The sequence below is a fragment of the Tursiops truncatus genome, chromosome 9, assembly GCF_011762595.2.
Source record: "Tursiops truncatus isolate mTurTru1 chromosome 9, mTurTru1.mat.Y, whole genome shotgun sequence".
Taxonomy (NCBI): domain Eukaryota; kingdom Metazoa; phylum Chordata; class Mammalia; order Artiodactyla; family Delphinidae; genus Tursiops; species Tursiops truncatus.
Genome location: NC_047042.1, coordinates 2722021 through 2746415, shown reverse-complemented (window position 1 = coordinate 2746415; position 24395 = coordinate 2722021). Strand labels below are relative to the sequence as shown.

General features: G+C 52.1%; 1 protein-coding gene across 5 annotated transcripts in view; it reads left to right on the top strand.

The window, feature by feature from the left end:
- The window catches only part of GRB10 (growth factor receptor bound protein 10), a 198230-nt gene that overhangs the window by 25298 nt on the left and 148537 nt on the right, over nt 1-24395 (top strand). For 4 of the 5 annotated variants that reach the window (XM_073809482.1, XM_033862771.2, XM_033862772.2 and 1 more), the window contains exon 2: nt 9304-9459. Coding sequence is in view for 1 of the 5 variants with exons in the window: in XM_073809483.1 (XP_073665584.1) it covers nt 6981-7050; nt 9304-9459 (226 nt within the window). In the remaining 4 variants the exon portion in view is untranslated. Of the gene's footprint in view, nt 1-6980; nt 7051-9303; nt 9460-24395 lie in introns of all 5 variants that reach the window. The other variant, XM_073809483.1, reaches the window with a different exon arrangement.

The window sequence follows — 24395 nt, the reverse complement described above, 5'->3', positions numbered from 1 at the left end:
ACATCTCGACTTCTGAGCTGAGGGACCAGCCTGTAATACCTTATCCTGGAAACCTAGAACCCACAGTCATGACTTAACTGCATGTGCTGGACGATCCAGAGGAAGGAAAGATGTTTCTCTTTGAAGTAGAAAGTCTCGAGCTGGGGGCTGGACTTCGGGGTGCACCCTGTGACTTGGCGAATGTTGATAACGGGCTGTTGGCAGAGTGGCGATAGAGCTTTGGAACCAGATTGACTCTGTTTGACTGTTTCCTGTCAATTTATTCAGTGAGGAGGGGAGAAATCCTAACCAGCTGTTGGCCGAGCCTCCTTCATGTGAAACCATTGCTTGCCTGAACGATAAGTCCTGTGCTTTCTCCACGAGCTATAGCGTGTTCACTTACTTTCCTGTTATCCTGTTTTTTCTTTAACCTCTCGAGGGAAGAAAGAAAGTGCAAAAGAAAGATAAAGAAAAGAAAATAGAGGCAAATACTTTGCATTTCTAGAAACAGCATGTCCAAAGGACCCGTGGAAGCACTTAATGGCCTCATTGTTGGAGGGAGAGGGCAGGAATCCTCTGGAATTCCTAGAATGGGCGGGAGAAGCTGCTGCTGCAGCAGAGGGAGGGAGACCGCTAGGAGAGCCGGGGTGCGGGGCAGGGAGCGAGGAGAAGCAGGCAGGACCACTGGTCTGAACCTTGACTACAGTTCTTCCTAGAAAGACAAATGTTAATTCTGCATAAGGAATTCGCATTCCTCATTGTGAAAACTCCAACCCAGAAGTCTGCAGAGTAGAGTTTCTCTCGCTCTCTGTTCATCCTGGTGGCCTCCCGCCGGTCAGAGTTGTTCTGGGTCTTTTTCTGTCAAATTCCTGGACAGGCCCATGCACGTTACTTTCCTCCTTTTGACACGAGCATTGCCTTAGCTCTTAGCCCTTTCCCTCATCCATCTGCTAGTCACCCTTTGTCAAGTGCTGCCTCTGCCTTGTGAGGAGCACTTGTGGGAGTTGCATCGTTCAGTCCTCGAGTGAGCTTGGGACTCTTTCATTCTCATCACAGGGCTGAGAAGTTGAGGCCTCGGAGGAGGCAGGCAGCTCCCCGCCCGGGGCTGAGCCAGGCCCTCGCTTTGTGGGGTTCGCCTACCAGCCCAGAGAATCCCTGCCCTGGAAGACTGTCACCAGGCTCCCACTGGGATGTGTTTTCATGTGCTCAACAAAGCTTTGAACCCTTGGCCTTTGCTGAGAGCTGAGGACGTTACAGTGTCCAGGACAGATGTGGTCCCCCGCTGCAGAGTGGCTCCGTGGTGGGGACACAGACACAGTGTCAGTAGCAGGAAAGCGGCTCCAGCACCCCTGGATGTGTTTGCAGGACCAGCAGGGTCCCAGGGCCGGGACAGGGTGGAGAGGATGTGGGGAGGGTGTTACCAAACTGAACACAGGCCCGCTCGCCTGAGTGCTGCAAAACCCATCAACAGACAGTGGGTTGTGGTGAAGGAAAGGACAGCGTTTATATTGCAGGCGCCATGTAAGGAGAATGGGCAGCTCGCACTCAAAAGACCCCCAACTCCCAGATGGCTTTCAGGGAAGGGGTTTTCAAGGGCAACATTTGGGGTGAGGGTTGCAGCTTCTGATTCATTGGTGGTGAGGTGACAGGAATCTTCAGCACCAACCTTCTGGTTCCAGCCAGTCTGGGGTCTACGCTTTTGCTCAGCATGTAGTCACCGTCCTCCACCTGGGGTGTGAGGGAGGGTCTTAGTTTCTGCAGAGCAACTCAAAGATATACGTCAGATTGTTACGTTTGTTTATCCCTTGAGAAGGAGCTAGGACTCTGTTTTATTGATAAACTATTTTCATTACTTTTCTCGCTGGACTGCTTTTCCTTTGTTTCTCTATCTCCTCCCTTCCCTAATTAGTAACTGCTTGAGTCTGCTCTTTGGAACTCAGGGAAGCCCTAGGAGACTAAAGCCTTTTTCTACAAACAAGGAACGGGGACATAGAGGGGCTTTTGTACCCGGGAGGTCCCCGAAGGGTCCTGCTCGGTTTCAGTCCCCCCTTTTCTTTGTTAACTCTTCAATCTTGAGGGGAACAGGTGCACAACTAGAAAGGGAATAACGTTTTGGATAGAGAGGTTAATCAAAAACTTGGCAGGGGAATTTGGTTTTATTGGGACTCAGTTTCAAGGGGAGGAGGAAGAAAGGTGGGGTCACCCCTGAGAGAGGACACAGAACCTGCAAGGGCCACAAGGAGGGAAGTGGCAGGACTTGGGGGAGGCCGGTGGGCAGGGTGGATCTTGGGTCAGCACTCCCTGGGAGCCTGAAGGGGACGCAGGGCCCCCGGGTCTGGGCTGGTGGCTGTTGGTGGGTGGTGGGGTATGTCTGAAGCCCACTGCTGGTTTGAGAGGGAGTGAAGATACAGTGGGTGTTGGGAGCCGGGTCCAGGTGAGATGGGAGTGGTGGCCTGGTGTAGGAAGGCAGTGGGTGGATTTCAGATGCTTCTGACAAAATTAAGTGGCCTGGTGGGCTGCACGGGCAGGAGGTGTGAGAGGCAGGAAGGCCGGAGGCACCCCGGGTTCTGCATGCGTGCCTGGTGGGAGCCGATGCTGGGAGCTGCAGCGGGTGGTATCGAGCAGGTGTGTCTGGGTTGTTTCCAGCTCTCCCGTCGCACACGTGCGGGTGAGGATCAGTTATGAGAAGTGGGATTCCCGCTCCTAAGACTGAAGTTTAGGGGATGCTGCCCAGTTGTCCCCCCAGAGCCTGTTCAGGGAACCCCACCTACGACTCAGGAGAGCCTCCCTGCTCCCGGGCCATCCCCAGCTCTCGGGGATCATCCCAGTTTTTAAATTTTTCAGCAATCAGATGCATCAAAATTTGCGGCTCATTTGTTGCTATTATAATTTATGTTTCCATGGTTACTTGTGAAGCTGAGTGTGTTTCACGTGTGTATTGGCGAATTGTTTGTTTCTGTCCTCTCCCTGCTCTTACGTTGGGCTGCTCATCCTGTGTTATTTTAATAAACGAGAGATTTACTGAGTGCCGGTTGCTGCCTGCGTTGATGGTAGTTTCTCCTGAGGCTTTGTGCGCGTCTTTGGACTTTGCACAGAGGGTCTTCTGCTGTAAAGGAGCTGACTTCTCCTTCCTGGCCTCCCGGTGAAGAGTCTGGCTTAAAAGCTCTTCCTCGGGCTTCCCTGGTGGCACAGTGGTTGAGAGTCCACCTGCCGATGCAGGGGACACGGGTTCGTGCCCCGGTCCGGGAAGATCCCACATGCCGCGGAGCGGCTGGGCCCGTGAGCCGTGGCCGCTGAGCCTGCGCGTCCGGAGCCTGTGCTCCGCAACGGGAGAGGCCACAACAGTGAGAGGCCTGCGTACCGCCAAAAAAAAAAAAAAAAAAAAAGCTCTTCCTCACCCAGATTTTGTAGCATTATTCTTCCAGATTTCCTCTTAGGCGGTTTTATCGTGCTTGCCATTGATCCATCAGGACTGGCGGCAGGTGAGGACTCCGCTGGGGCTTGTTGGGCGTGAATGATGCTAGGTCTCAATCTTATGTCGTCATTCGCCTCATCCAGACTCCTTCCTGGGCTCTGGACCTGTGTCTGCTGCTGCCTGTGGGTCAGTGGGCGGGGCCCCCGGCCAACTGGGGTGTTCATTAGGTTGGGGAGGCGGTCCTGCTGTGCTGTTCTGTCCTCCTGCAGGTGTCTCTCAGGTTCCTCACTCAACCTTTTGCTTGTTTCCAAGGGTCTGGTATGTATTTTTTCTTTCCTTTTTTTTAAAAAATTTTTATTTTATATTGGAGTCTAGTTGATGTTGTGTTAGTTGTGTTAGTTTCAGGTGTACAGCAAAGTGACTCAGTTATACATATACATGTACCTATTCTTTTTCCAGTTGTTCTCCCATTTAGGTTGTTACAGAGTACTGAGCAGAGTTCCCTGTGCTCTACAGTAGGGCTTTGTTGGTTATCCATTTTAAATACAGCAGCGTGCACACGTCAGTCCTAAACTCCCAGTATATCCCCCCATCCTTCCCCCACCCCCGACCCCATAACCATGAGTTCGTTCTCTGTTTCTGTTTTGTAAGTTCATTTGTATCATTTTTCTTAAGATTCTGCATGTAAGTGATATCATATGATTTTGTCTTTCTCTGTCTGACTTACTTCACTTAGTAGGCTAATCTCTGGGTCCATCCATGTGGCTGCAAATGGCATTATTTCATTATTTTTTATGAGTAATATTGCACTGTGTATATATGTATACTACATCTTCTTTATCCATGTCTCTGTTGACGGACCTTTAGGTTGCTTCCATGTCTTGGCTATTGTAAACAGCACTGCAGTGAGCATTGGGGTGCATGTATCCTTTCGGACCATGACTTTCTCCAGATGGTACATATTTCTTAAGTAGGTGACTTCTGCTGCGTCTGTGGATAACACTATTCTCCCATTAGAAGTTCTCATCGTCTTGGAGCCTCATCCAGAAGAGCCGTGGACGTGTGGGCTCTGGGATCGCCACCTTATTAGATGCTCATGTGAGCGCTAACATTTTCCAGCCAATTGTCCAACCTTTTGTCTGTAAATAATGCCAGGCTTATTCTCTTTTTCTAGTCAGTGTTTACACCACATTTCTGTTCCTTATCTCATTGTATTGTCTAGAACCTCCAAAAGTTGTGGCTAATACTGTAACCGTGGGCTTCCTGCCCTAAGTTAATGTGGAGGGTGTTGGTGTCTCTTTCTCGTGTTAGCCACCTGCCCGCAGGAGGTGCCTGTTATCAGGTTAAAAGGGCTTCTTATTTTATGCCTCATCACTGAAATCTCAGTTACCTGCAAGCAGGGTATCCCCTCCACCCCCTACGCCCACCCCCTCCAGTTATCCTCTATGCTTTGAATTTCAGGCTCTTCCTTTTGGCTGTTCTTTTCTCTAAAAGAGAAAAAACAACAACTGTGCTGCAAACAATGGAATTGAAAGACACAAAAATGAAGAGCAGCCTTACAAATAAGTGCAAAAGGTGTCTATTCTCTTTTCTTATCACACAACTGATATTTTATCCACAAGATAAAGCAGGTGGGGTGGATTCAAACATCTGTGGATATAAATCTCGGCTCTTCCGTGTGACCTAGGTGGGTACTGCGTTGTCTCCTGGGCTTGGTTTCTCCATCCGTCAAATGGGGTGATAATTTTGCCTTAAAGAATTGACAATATTTAGTTACTCTTAGTTAAGAGCCACTCATTTCTGTGTGTCTCATTATGTGTCCCGCATGTATTTACTCCTAATCTTTGGGAACCTCTGACGTGGGAGGTCGTAGAGCATTTGGTGAGGTATCTGATGTGTATGAGGTGGTAGGTCAAGGGTCATGGCCATCTCTGCAGTCATCACGGTGTTAACCTTCATCTTGGGTGACCTCGTCAGAGGAGTCAGGGGGAGCCCAGGGATTCCAGTGCCACGGGTCCTGTGTGTGCCAGGAGTGGAAGCTTGGTGGTTCAGACTCAGTCTCCGGTTAGGATAGCACGTGCTGCTGTAATGAGATTGTAACACTCATACTCACAAGCCCAGCCCTTTGTGATGGATGCTAGCACGGATTTCTATGCCAGCACGACACTGTTTTAATTACTTGTGCTTTAGAGTGTCTTTCTCTGGGATGGGAGGAATTCTCCCTTAATGCTCTGTAATGGGCAGTCTTACCATTTATTTTATTTTGTCAGTTTTCATGACTTCAGATGGATACTGCCTTTCGTTGACAATATTAATTTTAATTTTTAAATTAATTACTTGGAAGAGAATCAAAATCTTTGTGATGCTTTTTATCTTCCCATTTAGGAACTTAGTATGTTTCCATTCACCCAGGCCTTTTATGTCTCTCACGGAGGGGTGGTGATATTCTTTAGTTTATGTTATAGGGCTGTTCGAATGGCCAAACTAATGCATGCATGTATACATGTCAGCTGTGGGGAGTGGGGATTTTCCATCTGTCATCTGGTCAGTTTGTGTGTGTGTGAGTGTGTGTGTGTGTGTGTGTGTGTGTCCTGCCCCTCACTGCCCTGCGACTCTGGGCTAGTTTTGGGGAGAAGTGTCCTGCCTTTTCCAGGGAGGCAGTCCCTTCATCCAGCTGCATTTCCGACCTGTGTGGCCTTGGACAGGCTTCCTCTGGATAACCCGTCTTTGGGCTTGCTTGGCGTCCCCTGGAAGCCCCATGGTGAGGACTCGTAGGCCCCTTGCTTCTGCTTGACCCTAGACTTGAGCACCGGGTGGGGTCTGGGCCCATTCATATGTTTTGGATAAGTTTTGTCGGTTTTCGTGGTGGCGTCCAGTTGGGAAGCTCTTTCTGAGACCTGAGTGCTCCGTCCTGGGCCACGCTCTCCATCCTGTGGAGCCCCGAGGGTCTGCTGGTGGACAGGCTACTGCGGGAGATGCCTTCCTGGCTGGGGCCAGGGTGTCACTGCTGAGTTGTTGCCAGACCTTTGCTGTGTGTCTGTGGTTTGAAAGCATGATGTCAGCATTTGGGTGGGAAGGTCCCTCTGTTTTAACTTCCTTGTGTTGCCAGCATCCTTCATCCTCAACGTTCTGTCATCTCTGCCCGGGAAGCAGCTGTGGCATCGCTGGGACACAGGTCCCGTCTAGGTGCACCTGACAGCACTGAGCAACAGTGCAGATCCTCAGTGCAGATCCTTTAAGCTGACCACAGGGTCTGGCAACAGCATTCTGAAACTTTATAATTACTTAAAAAACTTTGCCATTTCTTCGATTCCCTTTCATTCATGTATTTCTCAGTTTGTCTTCATAAGCGCCTTCTTACTCTGTGAAAACAGAGTGGCCTGTGAGATCAGTAAAATACTGAAATTAAGTTTTTTGATGAAAGGTGTTCTGTCCCCTTTTGAGAGGCCCCAGACTTCATTCCAAACAGGCCGAATAGCCTCATCATGAAACTTGGGGTTTGTTGAGTGTCTAAATAGTCCCTGTTATGACTCTAAATATTTAGTGTGAGAAAGCTAGACCGAAGGAAAACTTTATATTAACTCAGGAATTTCTGGAAGATATCAGAGCCACTCAGCAGACATCAAGAGGTCCTTTGTTCCTGAAATATTTTCAAAGTAAGTTAAGACATTCTTTTTTGCCCAAGTTCCTATATTCTTTAAGATTTCAAGTTTATGTCGTGTCTGCCTGTGAAACTGCGTGAGAAGCGCTGTTTTGCCAGAGCAGCGATCAGCGCCCAGAGAGTTCCATCACTTCTGTGGGCGTGGGTGCAGCCGGCCAGGTCCCCGCAGGACGCCTTTGGGGCTGTGCTTGGCGGGGGGTGTGGGAGGTGGAGGTCCCAGCTGTGGGTGCCGGATGGGGCCATGGAAACAGCCCCTAGAGGTTTGTTCCTGATGAGGTGCTATGTCTTAGTAACTCTTTTCGGTTCATCGGGTTCAAGAATCATGTTGTCTTGTTTTTGTCTGCTGTGAAGTGCGACATCCACTTTCTTAAAAATAGACAAAAATGGTTGAAGTGGTGAGCAGTTTGACAGGCAACTATATGTCATTTTTCTTTAATTGTGGATTAACTTATGTTGCCCATTATAACAAGTAAATCTCGCGAACGTATGTTGTCAGTTGGAAGGTGTAGGCCTGAAAGGTGCATTTGGAGGTGGTCCTGGGGTATTTGGATGGGCCTCCAGGCAAAGGCTGGTTCTCTGGAGACGAGGGAGACCTCTCAGAATGAGATGACAGGCATATATGATAGACTGTCGTTTTGTGACCTGGTGACCTTGCCGGACACACGAGCTCGTTGTCCTTCAAAGACCCTCACGCCTCTGTGACCATGTGCCTTTTTTTTTTTTTTTTTTGTAAAACTCGTGGTCAACTTAGCTACTCGAATGTAGAGATGTTCCACTCGACATAAATATTATAACACTTTCCAGACTTACAAATTCTTGGAGGACCTTTCCTTCAATGCCTTTGCTTGTACGCAGTCAAATAATCTTGTGTCAGGTGTCTCCCCTTTTGACCCTGAAAGGTCAGCATCACCTCTAAACATCGGCAGCCTTTACAGCTTGCAGGTAGCTGACGTGTTCAGCACCTGACAGTGGGAGCCTTGTGTGACATGTCCTAGTCACAGTAACTAGCATTTGTCTCACATTTGCCGTGTGTTGGATCCTAAGTCTTTCCATGCATGCCCTCATCCTCATAAAAGCCCTGGAGGGAGATACTATCTTGGTGTGGATTTTGCAGCCGGGGACCCTGAGGCTTAGGGAGTTGGTGATCCACCCACAGGTCACCTGCTGAGACGGGGTGAGATCAGGAGGCGGCCCAGGCTCTCTGGCTCCCACGCCTGATTCTTAGCCGGTGTGCCCAGCAGGACCTTCCGCAGTGGTTTTCTACTTTCTGGACCCGTGATGTCTTCCATGTCAGGTCGGAGGCAGGGCAGGTTTTGCTTCCACTTGTTGAATGATCAGGGTAAGTTAGTTTAACTTCCCTGAGTGATGTGTTCTCCACCCAAGGACACCGTGTCACAAGCAGTGACCATCTCAGATAAACAGGCACAGCGGTGCTCAGGACTCCCGTCCACGGAGCATTTGCTCTGTGCCGATTTCCCTGCTAAGTCCTCGAGTGAGCGCGTTTCATTTGGACTTGGGGAGGCTCGGCGGTGTTCCAGGGCTGTGCGCTAAAATCCTCCGGGTGGCGGGCTGTCTCCCCTCTGCCCTGTGGCGGTGCCTAGGTGAGCAGACACTCCCCTGCAGCAGGGCGAGCTTTCATCTTGGTCCCCCACCGTCTCCTCCACCCCTAGAACACTGCCTCGGCCCCCAGAAATAGCAGTTGGATCCTTGGATCGAAGGAAATAGGCAGGATTCAAACTCCCTCCCTTGGAACATGCAGGGGCCACATGCAGAGCCTTCCAGAACCGTGGGCCGGAACCTGGTCTGAGATGAGGACAGTCCCTGTGGGGTGGTGTGAGGGCTGCAGCCTGGGAGGACCTGGGAAGAAGGTGGGCTGTGATCTGGGCCCCAAGCATGCCTGACAGGTAAACTTGGCCTTGCAAGTGGGTGGAGGCCTTGCCCGTTCCTTACCCGCATGCTTCGGGGGGTAAGGGGGGGGTGGGAGGGGAAGCTCGAGGGCAGTGACCTGGGACCAGTGGCTTCGCGTGGCTCTTCTGGCGTCTGTGGGCATTTGTCCCTGCAGTCAGTTGACGGGGCATCTAGAAACCTGCCTCTTGTGGACTTCTTTCAAAAAGAGTCTGTCTTTTAGACGGTCTTCTTGAGAAAAACAACTTCTGGAGGCCTTTTAAAAAGTATTCCTGGGCGCAGGGCATACAGTTCACACTTGTGCAACTTCAGCACATTCAGTGACGGCCTCTTTGCCTTTCAGCTTTGGAGTTGGGCACTATGCTGAGCCCGAGGAGGGGGCTGCGGGGAGCGACGACCCCGTGACCGTGACCGTGACCGGCTGCCGCTTCTCACTTGGGTCCTCTCGGTCCAGCCAGGCGGCCACCAGACACCCAGAGCCCCAGAAAACCCCCGACAGGTAAGCTCTGTTTGGTTTCTTTGCAGGGGACAGGTCTGTTCACTGTTGATTAAGGGGAGCTCGGTAAGTGCATCTTATTGCATCAGAAATGCAGGCAGAGGCATCTCACTAGGCGCTTCCTTTCAGGGTTTCTGCAGGGAGTCTCCACCTGCTCGGTGGCTTCCCCCCTTTCCCGTCTTTGAGCTGAGGTGGGTGTGAGTGGGAGATCTCGAGAGGGTGGGTCCGGGCCCTGCAGACCCCCCTCTTTGCCGCCTGCCGTGCTGCTCACTGACTCCAGCCCCCTTGCTTTCTGTAAAGTGGGTGGTGGTCTGCTCCCAGGTTATTCTGAGATGGGCCCTCAAGAGTTGGCAGCTGGTAGTTTTAGAGCTGGGCCAGAACAGAACCAGGGTAGAGGGCCATACTCAGGCTGTTTTCCAACCCTGTGTTTGGGGGTCTTCCTACTTTTAGCGCTGCAACTGGGGGCACATACATCATGAAGGTCTAGGGCAGGTGCGGGCCCCTCCTGCCTCACTGCTTCCTGAGGTGGCCACTCTGGGGATGGACCTTCTCTCTCATCCCAGCCGGCCGGGGGCTGGATTCTTATGTTGCTATTGGTGGGTCTGAGATGGCAGTTAGAGAACTGAGGCTGGAATAGTCTTCCAGCAGAGGCGCCTGCGGGGGAGCCTTTGCTCCTACTGGAGAGTGTATCAGTCAGCTCGGCCGCCGTAACAAATACCACATTCTGGCTCACAATCCTGGAGGCCGGAAGTCCAAACTCCAGGTGTGGGCAGGGCTGGTAAGAATTCTCTATCCTGGGTGTGTGGATGGCCATCTTCTCCCTGTGTCCTCACATGATGTGTTTCTATGTCTTCTTATAAGGACGCCAGTCATATATGGGATCAGGGCCCCTGTGAAGACCTCATTTTACCTTAATTACATCTTTAAAGATCCTGTCTTCAAGCACAATTGCATTCTGAGGTCCCGGATGTTAGGGCTTTAACATGGTGCTGTTTGAATTTACCCCCTAACAGAGGGGAACCACAGACCAAGTGGCTGACAGGGCTGGGGAATTGGGGCCCGCGGTGCTGGTGTGAAGGCTGTGGCTCTGTCCACGTCCATCTTGCCTCCCTCTCCCTTTCGCATCTCATTTCTCCACCTCTTCCTTTCTGTTGCCTACCTGCTGACCTATTACTCCCCTCGGGGTTTCCTTTACTGTCCACAGAGCAGAAAAGAAGGGTTGTTAATCCTTTGTGTTCACTGGGTTCATTCAGCAGATGCTTCCTGAAGAGTCAGCCTTATCTTAGAGGCTGAATAACATTGTACATAACCTGTTCCAAGTTCAAAAAGTGCACATGTGAACTCTCCGTGTTTCTCTCCAGATGGTGGTCAGGACAGTTGATCTTTTCCTGGGGTGTGACATTCTTAGTCAGCGAGACTTCTCGAACTTTCTCGAACTTTCATGGCCCTCGTGGTGAACAGCTTGTGCCTTCAGACAGGCTGCTGTTTGTGAAACGGGGGGCTTTACCCTCTTCTCCCAGCAGAGGTGAACAGAGGTCACAGAAGCACTCAGTCTCCCAGGAGAACGAATTATAGTGAACACACGCGCTTCGTGGCTGATTACAGCGCCACCTCTTTGGTGTCCGAGGCCTGGAGTGCAGGTGCTGGCCACCGGGGGCTTTGTCTCGTCTCTGCGTGGACGGCATGGTGCGCAGGGAAGACCCCTGCGGCGTGGGTCTGGGTGATGCTGTCATGCTGGCTCTCTGCTCCTGTGTGCTGCTTTCCCTTCAGCTGTGACCCTGAGCCCTTCTGAGTGGCCCTCAGATGCCTGGAGGGTGGGGACTGTGTTTGTTTCTGGCGAGCCTTCACAGTGTCAGAGAGACACGTCTGAAAAAGGCAAGAAGCACCCCTGAGCACCCTGAGACCCCACTTCTTGGAGCACCTGACCAGCCTACACCTCCTGTCCTTCTTCTGGTCAGATCAGTCAGATGCAAAGACGTGAGCCTGTGGGTTCTGACGGCCTGGCCAGGCACCTCTCGGCATGGACACAACATTGAAATGAAGCCTCGTTTCACAGTTAATCCTGTTTGGGGCTTGAAATCTAATTATCAACGCAGTTTAAGCAGTGGGGTCTGCTGGTGTGGAAGGCATTGCGCAGGGCTTCTCTCGCTGACCTCCGAGGGTGGGAGCTGCGTCTGTGGCTGCCCCGGTCCCCAGAGGGATCAACAGGTGTAGTGACTGAAGGGTGGCCCCAAAGATTGCCCTGGGGTGGGGAGTGGATTTCCAGAACGTTTTCAGCCCCAGAACCCTTCCTTGACCTGGACTCTCCCCACATGAGTGTGCCCCTGTTTCTTCCCTGTGTCACCATGACACCTCTTGTGATGGGGCTTCCTCAGGGATGAGGAAGTCTTCAACTTTTTTAAGCCAGTTTGTATTATTCTGTGGCTGCACACTGCACCCTTAGACCTGGCCAGACAGAGTTGGGGGGCAGGGTGGGCTCCACGCTCAGGCCATTGCCATTGGCCATCTGAAATGTGCATCTCCTCCAAGGCAGTGCCAGCCTCTAGGGGGCAGGGTGGAGCCCCTTTGCACCCTTGATGAGCCCCTGCAGTAAAGGGAACACATTGGACCAAAGTTAGACTCTGCTTACCTGAGCACATTAAATAATGTGTTTGATTGAAACCATTAGTAGATTTGTTCTCACTTCCCTGACTTTTTTCTACTCATTCTGTAAGTTCCTCGTTAGCACCCATGTGGTTGGTACCAGGTCTGACTAGGCGCTGGGGCCACCTTGGTCTGCAGACACGGAACACACCTTAGTAGCAAGACTCCATTAAGAACTCATGTTCTGGGGGCTTCCCTGGTGGCGCAGTGGTTAAGAATCCACCTGCCAATACAGGGGACACAGGTTCGAACCCTGGTCTGGGAAGATCCCACATGCCACGGAGCAACTAAGCCTGCGTGCCACAACTACTGAAGCCTGCGAGCCACAACTACTGAAGCCCGCGCGCCTAGAGCCCGTGCTCTGCAACAAGAGAAGCCACCGCAGTGAGAAGCCCATGCACTGCAACAAAGCGTAGCCCCTGCTCTCTGCAACTAGAGAAAGCCGCATGCAGCAACGCAGACCCAACGCAGCCAAAAATAAAATAAATAAAAGTAAATAAATTTGTTAAAACAAAACAAAACTCATGTTCTGTTGGATCTGTGAGTTGGGTGGAACCTGGTCCCTGGAGTGTCAGAAAGATGCTGCATCACAAAATAAGAGGGTCCAAGAGGGACCATTTGGAGGCTAATTAGAGAAGTAGTTACTGTCACCACAGGCTTGTTACACAGTGTCCGGCCAGGGCGCCCAGCGCCTGGACGTAGGTGAGCCCACCATGGGAATCACGGATCCAGGGGCGGTGAATTGGGGATGGGGATCGGACGGCAGCAGGGTTCACAGCATGTCAAGAGGCCCGCTTGATTTGGGGTCATGGGGTCCGATTTCCGTTTTCCCACCCCTTGTCCCAAAGAGGCTTCTGAGTGTTTCCCTCAGGGCTGCAGCCCCCTGGGACCCCGGCTTCGCCGTCCTCTGGCCCCATGTTTTGGTTGCTTGTTTTGTTCTCACTGGAGAACTTTTAGGGTTTGACTCTTGGGTCAGAGCATTGCATCTCCAAGCTTGGCGTCCCTGCAGTGGCCCCGCCAAGGGCCCAGCCTCTGGTGAGCGCCCTCCCGCCATGGCCAGCAGAGGTGGTCCTGCCCCCAGCAGTGTGGACAACAGGAGGCCGCCACTCTCAGTGGCCCTATTGCCCTTGAGATGCAGTCAGAGGAGGGCTAGTTATTGTTGCAGTTATTATTTTTTTATTTTTTTTGCGGTAGGCGGGCCTCTCACTATTGTGGCCTCTCCCACTGCGGAGCACAGGCTCCGGACGTGCAGGCTCAGCGGCCATGGCTCACGGGCCCAGCCGCTCCGCGGCATGTGGGATCTTCCTGGACCGGGGCACAAACCCGTGTCCCCTGCATCGGCAGGCGGACTCTCAACCACTGCGCCACCAGGGAAGCCCTGTTGCAGTTACTTTAACTGATTTAGCAAGACAGGGTTTGGCCAAGGGTAGAAACCATTTCTCTGCCCAGTTGCATTGATCAGTCATTCCTTCCCATTTACAGTATCGTTTAAGCCAAAGCATTCTCAGAATCTAACTAAATATGGAATGGCCTCTGCCGTCCTCTTTTCAAGGACAGAAAATCACAGTGTGCCACACCGCTGTTCCGGTCCTTGCGTCAGCTCACCATGAACAGATCTTTAAGAGACTCTCATGCACTTTGGCGTTGTGCTTTCTTTCCTTCCTTTCTCGGCATCCTCGTGTATTTTGGCTTCTGAATCAACACGCTCCCCTGACACTTCTATTTCTGCTTCTCTGTTTCCCCTCCCTCATCTCCCCCTGTTCACTGTGTGTCTGCTATCTACACCGTACTGAGGGCACCCTCGTGTTCTTTGGAGCACCCATATTGTTTTATTTCTGTCTCATTTTGGGTATTTAACCCCTCTGGCCCTGAGCTGGTGATGTTGCCTGTGCCTCTCCCCATCGCTGGTTTGAACCAGAGAGCAAGGCTCGTGAGGCGTCGCCGTGACCCTGCTCAGCCAGTGCGACCTCACCCGTGGCAGGATCCCAATAAATGTCTGATTCGCTCTGTTGGGTCCAGATATGTTGGGGTCTTATCTTAGCGCATTATTCTCTGATGGAAAGAATCTAAAAGTCACTAAGATTGAAGGAAGAGAAATAATCAGTTTCTCCCTGCTTTGGAGTCACGGGGAGATGTAGCTCTTCAGCTTGCTTTTTTTTTTCGAGAGTGTTTGTGATTCTCGTGGAAGCATGTTTATGACAGCTGCTCTGAGGCCCTCCCAGGGCTGCGTCTCTCGACTGTCTTCTCTCATGAGCTGCAGTTATCCTTGTTCTTGGTACGACAGGTGGGTTTCACTCGTGTCCCGGGCATCCTGGGTTTGCACTGGGTGTCTGGATCCTGTGTAACCTTCTTGGCGGGGAGCTTCCCTGGTGATGTGCAGACACGGGCCTTGCAGGGTGGGTGTCTGCTGCCTCAGGGCCCTGGATGCCCCCTGGTGACCACACCCCTCACCACTCATGGGTGTGAGTCCAGCTCCTTAGCCCCACTGACGCCTTCCCAGAGCACTGCACCCCTGGGCCCCCGAGAGCAGGTGCAGGTGCTCGGCCTTCTCACTGTGGGGTGGAACGCAGTTCCCACCGGACCCTGCTGGCCCGGAAGATGGGGGAGGGGGAAGAAATGCCAGTTGGCCCCTCCTCTCACCTCCTGTTCCCCTCCTGACGCGGGCAGGGCTGGAGGCAAAGCTGGCACTGCCCCTGCAGGGGAGCTGGGTGTCTGCTTCCTCCAGGTGGGAGGTAGAAGATCAACCCCTACCCGGCCAGCTGGCATCAGGCAGAGGATCTGAGTAGGGCCGCCTGCTTCCTCCAAGCCAGGGCGGGGAGGGGAGGGCAGTTGGCTCCTGCCTCCTGCTGAAACGGGGGTGGGTGGGAGCAGTTCTCCTCTGGCCTGTGGTTGGAGTAGTGTGGGTGTCATTGAAAAGGTTCTGGTCTGGGGCTTCCCTGGTGGCGCAGTGGTTGAGAGTCCCCCTGCCGATGCAGGGGACGCGGGTTCGTACCCCGGTCCGGGAAGATCCCACATGCTGCGGAGCGGCTGGGCCTGCTGAGGCTGCGCGTCCAGAGCCTGTGCTCCGCAACGGGAGAGACCACAGCAGTGAGAGGCCCGTGTACCGCAAAAAAAAAAAAAAAAAAAAAGAAAAGGTTCTGGTTCTGTTGGGCATCCTTTTCTAGGTTCTTTAGTGGTGGGAACAGGCTTTCTTGGAGCTTTTCTTTTTTAAAAAATATACATATAAATATATTCTTTTTCATATTCTTTTCCATTATGGTTTTTTAAAAATAAATTTATTTATTTATTCATTTATTTTCCGCTGCGTTGGGTCTTCGTTGCTGTGCACAGGCTTTCTCTAGTTGCGGCGAGTGGGGGCTGCTCTTCCTTGCGGTGTGGGGGCTTCTCATTGCCGTGGCTTCTCTTGTTGTGGAGCATGGCTCTAGGCGCGCAGGCTCAGTAGTTGTGACTCACGGGCTCTAGAGCGCGGGCTCCGTAGTTGTGGCGCCCGGGCTTACTTGCTCCGCGGCCTGTGGGCTCTTCCAGGACCAGGGCTCGAACCTGTGTCTCCTGCATTGGCAGGTGGATTCTTAACCACTGTGCCACGAGGGAAGCCCTCCATTATGGTTTGTTCCAGGATATTGAATAGAGTTCCCTGTACTATACAGTAGGACTTTGTTGTTTATGCATCCTATATGTAATAGTTTGCATCTGCTAATCCCAAGCTTCCAATCCTTCCTTCCCCCACCCCCTCTCCCTCTTGGCAACCACAAGTCTGTTCTCTGTGTCTGTGGGGTCTGTTTCTGTTTCATGGATAAGTTCATTTGTATCATATTTTCGATTCCACATATAAGCGATATCTTATGATATTTGTGTTTTTCTGACGTACTTCACTTAGTATGACAATCTCTAGGTCCATCCATGTTGCTGCAAATGGCATTATTTCATTCTATTTTATGGCTGAGTAATATTCCATTGTCTGTATGTGCCACATCTTCTTTATCCATTCACCTGTTGATGGACATTTAGGTGGCTTCCACGTCTTGGCTATTGTAAATAGTGCTGCTGTGAGCATAGGGGTGCATGTATCTTTTTGAATTAGAGTTTTGTCTTGGCGCTGTTGTTGACTGAGCCTGTGAGTGGTTCCTGGCTGGAGGCTCCTGCCACGTGCTGTCCTGGGGGTGATAAAGAAGCCCAGGCCCTTACCGCTGGGCTCTTCCTCGTGTCCTGAGGCCCCCAGGCTGCCGTTCTCTCCGCCCCTTGCAGACTTCCTCTGCTGGTAGAAGTGCTGTGTCCGTCCTTTCTGGGACTGGATCTCCCGACTTTGGCTTTCAGGGTTTCCTCTTCAGTATCTCTTATCCCCACACAGTAGTTGAGTTTCAGGAGGAGGGTCAGAGGTGAATCGGCGGCTCCTTGGGAGGTTCAGCCGAAAGACGAAACTGAATGTCAGAATTCTGCCGATACCTGTTGGAAGCCCAGTGTTTGTAAGGTGGGCAGTTTCTCATCTTCAGGACTCAAACTGGAAGGATTATGACTCAACAGTCATTTAACAGCTGGTAACTAATCAGGCTCCCATTCGTTTTCGAGTTGCAAGTTCATCTCTGCCATCGTTCCCCGACTCAAAACCAGAAGCTATTTCTTGCCATTGTTTCCGTTCATTAGAGTTGGGAGAAGATCTGATGGCCACTCAGGAAATCTTGGTGCCCTTATTTTGGTGACGACCAGTATAGGTACAAGGCAAGAGCTTCTCAAGACAACTCAACTTGTCCTCTAAAATATTAAGTATTGATAAATTCCTGAGAATGCTGGCTCTTTGAGTATTGAAGTGTAAGGTAACAGGCATTATTTCTTGAAGCTTCGTGCTTTTAAGCAGTGGCAATCAATGTCGAAGTTAAATTTGGACAAAGTGCACTACAGGCAAAAAGCAGTTGGTGTGTTATTTGAGATAAGTAATAGGGATCTAAACCCAGTGTTCTCAGCTCAGGTTCAATCTCTCTAGGACGCCCCTGATGTCACAGGACGTGGTGGAGTCGTGCCTGGCCTGGTCCTTGCACTGTCCACAGATAGTGGGAGCTGCAGGCAGTAGATAGCCATGCAGAGCATATGCTCTGTGGACAGAGGAGGTGCAGAGACCAGATGACGGTGACACAAAGGACAGCGACAGTAATAAAGTACACTGTGCACATGTGTGTCAGGGGCTCTTGCTGGCGGTTCTGTAGATTAACTCGTGGCATCTTCACAACGGCCTTTGAAGTGGGTATAAGCTCGACCCATTTTATAGAGGAGGACACCAAGGCACCAGTAAACTAGATACAGCCCATCCCCACTATTCACTGATCTCATATTGCTAAAATTTATTTGTAACCCAAAACGGATACAATAGATGAGTTTGCCTTTTCTAGAATGTTACATAAAGGCGACCGATTTATTTTGTCTGGCCTCTCTGACTCAGCATCGTTATTTTGAGATGCGTCTGTGTTGTAGCAAGAACTCGTTCCCTTTTATTGCTGAGTAGTGTTCCTTCGTGTGACTCCATCACAGTGGGTTTATCCATCCACCTATCAGTAGACATCTGCACTGTTTCCAGGTGTTTTGCAGTTTCGATGCAGCTGCATTCTTTACTGCGTGGGTCCTTCTTTCTAGGCTCGTAGGAATGCCCTGCCCTCCTTCCATCCTCCTGCCGAAGTCCGGGGTGTCCGGTTTGGGGCATGGCTGTGGGTCTGCCGGCTAGGTCATCTGCGTTCTGGTCTGGGAGAGAGCAGGGGTAGGACTGGTCAGGAAGATGACGTCCCAGGCCAGCTGAGGCAGTGGCGAGGCACCAAGACAGAGAGGTCCCCCACCTCACAGCGCTAGACGTGTGTGGGCCTCCACCTCTCTAATTCTTGCCGAGTCTGACTGTAGTGTTAGGGGTCAAAGCGCTGTGGATGCCCTGAAGCCACCCTTACTTTGTTGACTTCACTCATGTTTCAGATGGTTAGAGGTGATTCCTGGGAGCATAGAGAACTTATTTTAGCTTTCTTCTCAGACAGCCCAGACGGCAGTCTGGGAGGCCCCGTCCCCATCTCAGCAGCAAGTTATCACGGGACGGGATGCGTAGGTCCGTGCAGGCAGAATCTGCGGCCTGGAGAGATCCGTCATCTCGGGTTTCTGCTGTCTTTGTCCTCCTAGGAAAGCGGCCAGCAACGTGAGACTGGGGACTCGTGGGTCTCTGTGGTATAAAAACTTAGCCCAGGGCTTCCTTGGTGGCGCAGTGGTTGAGAGCCTGCCGATGCAGGGGACATGGGTTCGTGCCCCGGTCCGGGAAGATCCCACATGCCGCGGAGCGGCTGGGCCCGTGAGCCATGGCCGCGGAGCCTGCGCGTCCGGAGCCTGCGCTCTGTGACGGGAGAGGCCACAACAGTGAGAGGCCCGCGTACCGCAAAAAAACAACAAAAAACTTAGCCCTTCTGGCCTTGGCAGTGGGCTTGACTTGGCTCTACATGTTGAGGAGTAGACAGACCCTAAGCCTGAGAACTACCTGTGTGTTTCTGCCTGTGGCTGGTTATTTGGAATTAAGGCTAGCATACCCTAGCCCTGCTCGATGTCTCAGTGTCTCAACCTGTTTGTAACCTTGGAAGCTTCTGCTGAACAGGACTGCCCGGCAGTGGAGGCTTGAAGGAGAATGGCAATGGGAACCTTCATGTGTGCACCTGCTCAGGTAGAAACGAGGAGAGATGCAGTAAGGAAACCTCCTGTGTTTGATCTTTGGTCCTTATCCAGTGATGGTAGTGCATTCAGCTTTCCAAATAGTTTGACATGTGAATGGTCAGAGCCACATTTCCCAAGATGTTGTTCATGGTCACCTTTGAAGTTTTGCAGCGGGCTTTCTGCTGTGGTACCTCCTGGGGGAGCTTGGCTCTCTGGGTAGCAGAGGGGGCTCCTTCTAGGGAGCTTCCTCATGGAGAGCTGCCACCGGGCTCCCGGGTAGTCTGCAGGCCAGACAGTCCAGCTGTTTTCCAGAAACAGATTTTCCTTTTTTTCTTCCTGCGAGTGGGGGCAGCCGGGTGGCAATATTAGTCACAAGTCCCGGGACCCACAGGCCTTTAGAGTCCATTCTTAGTTGAAAGGAGGATTGGTTTATTTCAAGTTAGAGTCTCAATTACAGGAAGATGGAGGAATGTAATAACATGCAATGAGGTTTATGATAAGTACAAACTGATAAAAGAGCTCCATTTAAAGGCATTTCATGCTTTCAGAAGTAACAGCACTGTGGTCCGAAGACGGGATGGAGCAGGGAAGAGGGAACCTTCCAAAGGTGCTGTTTCTTTGCACCGTTGAGGGTTATTTGGACGAATTACTCCCCAGACACGCGAGTTGGTGTGTGAGGCCCAGAGGGTACACGATGGATTCGGGTGACTTCACCACGAGAGAATTACTTTCTTAGCTATTGCAGTTCTTAGAACCAGTGGAGGAAAATATTGCCTTGAAAATGACAGATCCTGCGAATTATGCAAACTCCAGAAGAAAAACTCCTTGTGCCTATTTTTAGTGACTGATAATGTGGGCGTGGCATGGCCAGAGTAGATACAAATCTTTTTCTGTTTTGAAACAAAACAATTTAAAATTCCATTTCGTCATTATACAATAAAGGATTTTGTAATCCAAAGCCAAATTTCATACAAAATAGATTTTAATGTGTTTGTAAATATCTAGAACTTTGGAGTTTGAAGAGTTTTTGGCTTCATCTAGATTTGTGGAGTGTGAACCCATTCAACCTATTTTGAGGGAGAAAACAAGAGGTTTTTCAAATATGTATTTTAATTTAGCACTACTTCCTAAAGCGGGGGTTGTGATTATGCAGGATGTTTTTGAAAGAAATGCCACGGTAGCTTTTCCCCTTTTGCCTTGTGCATGAAAGCAGAATTGTTTGACCTCAGAGCTGTGGCTGGAATGGATGCCGTTGTGTTTTCCCTGAACCGGCCTCAGCCGTCGGTGCTCTGTCCGCTGCCTGTGTCTACCTCTCCCCAGTTGCTTCCGCTTTCCCAAGCTCAACCCGCACACCCACCAGGCAGCCTTCCCTGCACACCGCAGTCCTTATTCGTGTCCATCGCGACCTTGTGGGATGATGTACAGGTCGGTGTGTACTGTCCAGTGTCGCACCGCTGCCCGGGGCGCGCAGGGCTCAGGTGCCGGGAAGCGTGTGATGTCAGGTGTGTCCCCACCTCCCTGTGAGGCCACGCCTGTGCCCGGGTGTCAATCCTGCCGAGTGAGTCTGGGCAGGGGTCTGGGCAGGCTTCCTGGACCCCTCGGGTGTCCCCTCCTGGTTGTGCATCCCCCCGTCCCCCAGACTCTGTGCTACTCTAGGCAGCCCCACCTGCCACCCGCCCACCTGCCTACCCGGGACTTCACTAATTACCCAGCTCCCCGGGACCTCCAAGGATGGTGAGGGCGATGTGTTTGTTATTAATGGGGGTCTGCTTCTGCCCTGCCCCCCCCCAGGTAGCAGGTTATTCACATCTGCCCACAGAGGCCAGAGGACCTCTCCCGGGTCCTGTTTTCTGTAAGTTGGGTACATGCATTTAGCTCATCTCTTGCAGATTAAACCCTTCGGATAAATTTTCCTCTAACATTTAGGGCTAGTCTGTATCTAAACTGGGAAGCCTTTACCTGGCGTAAATATAGGCTGCGTTTTAAAATAGCTGGAAATGGTTTAAGGAAGCAGTGAGTGAGCGGTCTTTCACGTGGATTTGAAGCGCAGGGCAGTGGTGGTGACGACCCCGCCCCGTGTCAGCAGTCAGTCACTCGGGGCGGCACCACGGTGAGCGGGGCCGGAATCTCCTCCGGGTCACGGGCGGTGGGCACGAGTCTGCCCTGGCCTTAACTCTGCCCAGTTGTCTTTGCTCTTCACGGGGCAGCACGCCCGCTGCCCATGTCCCTTTACTGTGAAAAGACCTCACAGTGGAATCAGTGGGTTTTGTGTGAAGCCAAGTGGTTTTCTTTTCCTCCTGTACTTCTCTGAGGCTTTGATCCAGCAGAGCTGTTCTCTTGAGTAGAAGTGGGATGGCATACTTTTCAGACGTGGCCTGACCTCCTCTGTGGTCCTCGGGTCAGAGCTTCTCCCCTTCCTCCTAGTCTTCCCCTCGTCCCCTCCCACGTCATCCCAGCAGAGGCTGGTGGGGATGCAGAGCCTAATTTGAGGACATTACTCTAACTCGGAGAGGGATGCGGGCCCCTGGAAGCGTGCCGAGAAACCCGGCGGCAGGGTGGTGTGCTTGGACCCCACGCAGTCGGGGGAAGTGGTTGGAGTCTGGATCCGTTGCAGGGGTTTGTGGGAGAAGGTGGAACCAGGGTGGCATCCCAGTCTGGCCGAGCAAGCAGACGGAGGCGTTTCTGCTGGGATGCAGAAGTGGTGACTGCAGGAGGGCCGGGACTTTGACTTTGGACACTTGGGTTTGAGAGGCCGGGGCACAGCTGAGTGGCGGGGGGCAGGGCAGCTGTGTGTGTGGCCGTAGCATTCAGGGCGAGTTGGCAGTGAAGGCCTGGCGAGAGCGCCCGTGGCTTCCCGTGGATTTACGGTGGTGAAGATGGGTGAGCCCAGGGAGGGAGGGAGGGAGGAGGTCTGAGCCGTGGGTGCTGGGACCCCCGCTACTTAGAGGACTTGGAGTTGGGAAGTCACCCGCTAAGGAGACTGGGGGCGGGGGGCCGGTGGGGGCGGAGGGCAGCAGTGGACGTGGCCTCCTGGGTCCCAGGAGGCAGGGGGTCGGTGATGTGGGTGGGACCGGGGGCTGACCTGTTTCCCTGGCCCGGGCAGAGCCCGTTCAGGAGCAGAGGCCTGGCAGGTGGATTTGGGAGAGCAAGGAGGAGAACTGGCTTGCAGGATAGAAAGGATAACCCTGGGGGCTAGGGATTTTCCCACAGAGTAGAAACTTCCAAGCAGCATCCTGTTCGTGGCCACCACCCTGTGTACATCAATTCCCTCGGGTACCCCAATGGCATGTGCGCACGTATGTGGGGTCCGTGTACTTACACGCACACATACTGACCTGCGCACATGTCCCTAGAGCCAGGCATTTAGGTTGTTTCCAACCGTATTGGAATAGAAAAGTACCTGTGTTCCCAGTTAAGGTCGTTGGATTAAGAACACTCCAATGCAGCTTGAGGGCAGGTACCCGGAGAGCTCCGGGCTGCGGGGAGTTTGCAGCCGAATCCACCACCTTTCACTCTGACCACACCTCACGGGTCACCTGGACAGTTCTTTAAGTAAAGTACCTGTGCCCAGGTCTGGCTGCAGGCAAGTTACAGGGACTGGGGTGTGGGGCTTGGAGCAGGATTTGGAAAGGTCTCCCGGGATGCTAGTGTGAGACCAGAGTTAAGAATCAGGGTCCTGCGGGGTGATCCCGGGGTACTGAGAATGGCCAGCGGGGCGGAGGAGGGAGGGGCCAGACTCTGCAGAGGTACGTTGAGTGGAGGAGGGGGAAGGGGGCACTTAATGACTCATCAACCAGGGTGGGACCCTGCAGGAGGGGCAGGTGTACTGGGGCGTCACTCAGCTGTTGGCGAGTCGGGACCCGTATGGGGACGGTTCCGGGCCGTGGGAGCTGCGGCAGGTGCTCCCCAGAGGGCAGGGCGGGGAGAGGACACTTAAGCCACGTCCCTGCGGAGCTAAAAGCTGGGAGTGGTTGGCAGGGTGCAGTGGCATCACTCGGAAAACGCGACTCGTGTAGGATGGTGTCAGGGGCTGGAGAGCCCACAGAAGCACCTGTGATTGGCAGGAAGAGTTTCTTCTTATTTTTGAGATTTAAAAAATAAATAAATAAATTTATTTATTTATTTGTTTATTTTTGGTTGTGTTGGGTCTTCATTGCTGCACACGGGCTCTCTAGTTGCGGCGAGCGGGGGCTACTCTTCATTGCGGTGCGCGGGCTTCTCATTTTGGTGGCTTCTCTTGTTGCGGATCATGGGCTGTAGGTGTGCGGGCTTCAGTGGTTGTGGCTCGTGGGCTCAGTAGCTGTGGCTCATGGGCTCTAGAGCACAGGCTCAGTAGCTGTGGCGCACGGGCTTAGTTGGTCCGCGGCATGTGGGATCTTCCCGGACCAGGGCTCGAACCTGTGTCCCCTGCATTGGCAGGCGGATTCTTAACCACTGTGCCACCAGGAAAGCCCCTGAAGACTTTATTTTTTAATTAAAACTGATGTATTTAAAGTGACTTTATTTGGGTTAGTTTGAAGCTATGGACACTTCCTGTAACTAAACTAGATATAATAAACCCAATCTTATCCCCTGCCCCGGGGCCCTTAAGGCAACAAAAAGGAGCACATCTTCAAGAAGCTTAAAATTCCAAGGCTGCTGTTACCAAATCCAGCCTTAGGCAGTCAGAGCCCTGGAATTAGAGGGTCTCCTAGCAGCGTGACATTAGGTTAGCCTCGATGGCGGTCACTGTTCAGTTGTGTGGTCGTGTAGCCTGGTCACCTTTCCCTTGTGCTACTGGCCAAGAGTAACGTGAGCAGGTTTGCAGCCCTGACTGTGTGTTCATCACAGGCGCTGTGGGCGGAAGATTACCTGAAGCTCCAGCCCTGGTCCCAGGGGAGGGATGCACAGTGGCCTCCTGGACCATCTCCTCTTTTCCAGCCCCCGTGGCCTGATGGTCACTGTTAGGTGAACCCATGTCATCTCCCATGGGAACGAGAGTGGACACCTCATAACTCCACCCTGGAGAGTGACTTAGGATGTGTGAATCCTGGGTTTGGTGGATCGGCGTGTGGGGGACTCTGGAAGGGGGGAATACAGCTCAGAAATAGATATTCCACGGGAGGATCACTTAGGGTCTCCAGGCTGAGCTGTGACTGAGAGCTCCCCCGAGACGTTTCTAGGCCAAGACGACATCTCCCCGGCAAGAGCTTAGAAGGGCTTCACATGTCAGGGCTTTTTGCTAAGTGTGAATTGATGAAACACTGAATTAAGACTTAAAAATAAGATTATTTGTTTGCCCCCAGGTTGTCAAGGTGGTGGACAAGGCAGGGCTTGGGGGTTAGGGTTAGATTGATGTATTGAAAGGGCCGTGAAATCTAAGAGTAAGTCCAGCGTCTGTGCTGGTCAGAACTGGCGGAAACATCCCAACACAGGACACGCTGCCAGTTGGCAGCGTTACAGCTGTTGTCCCCAGTGTCACTCGGGGTGGCCTTGTGTGCTGTGACCGGATTCCAGGCCCCTCTCTGAAATGCACTTCAGATCCTGAACTCTGCTCCTTTCTGAGAAGCAAGGCTTGCTCTTCTGACCCATAGTTTATATGAATCTGATGCTATGACAGTCAAAAAAAAGAAAAAATGATATACTTTGCT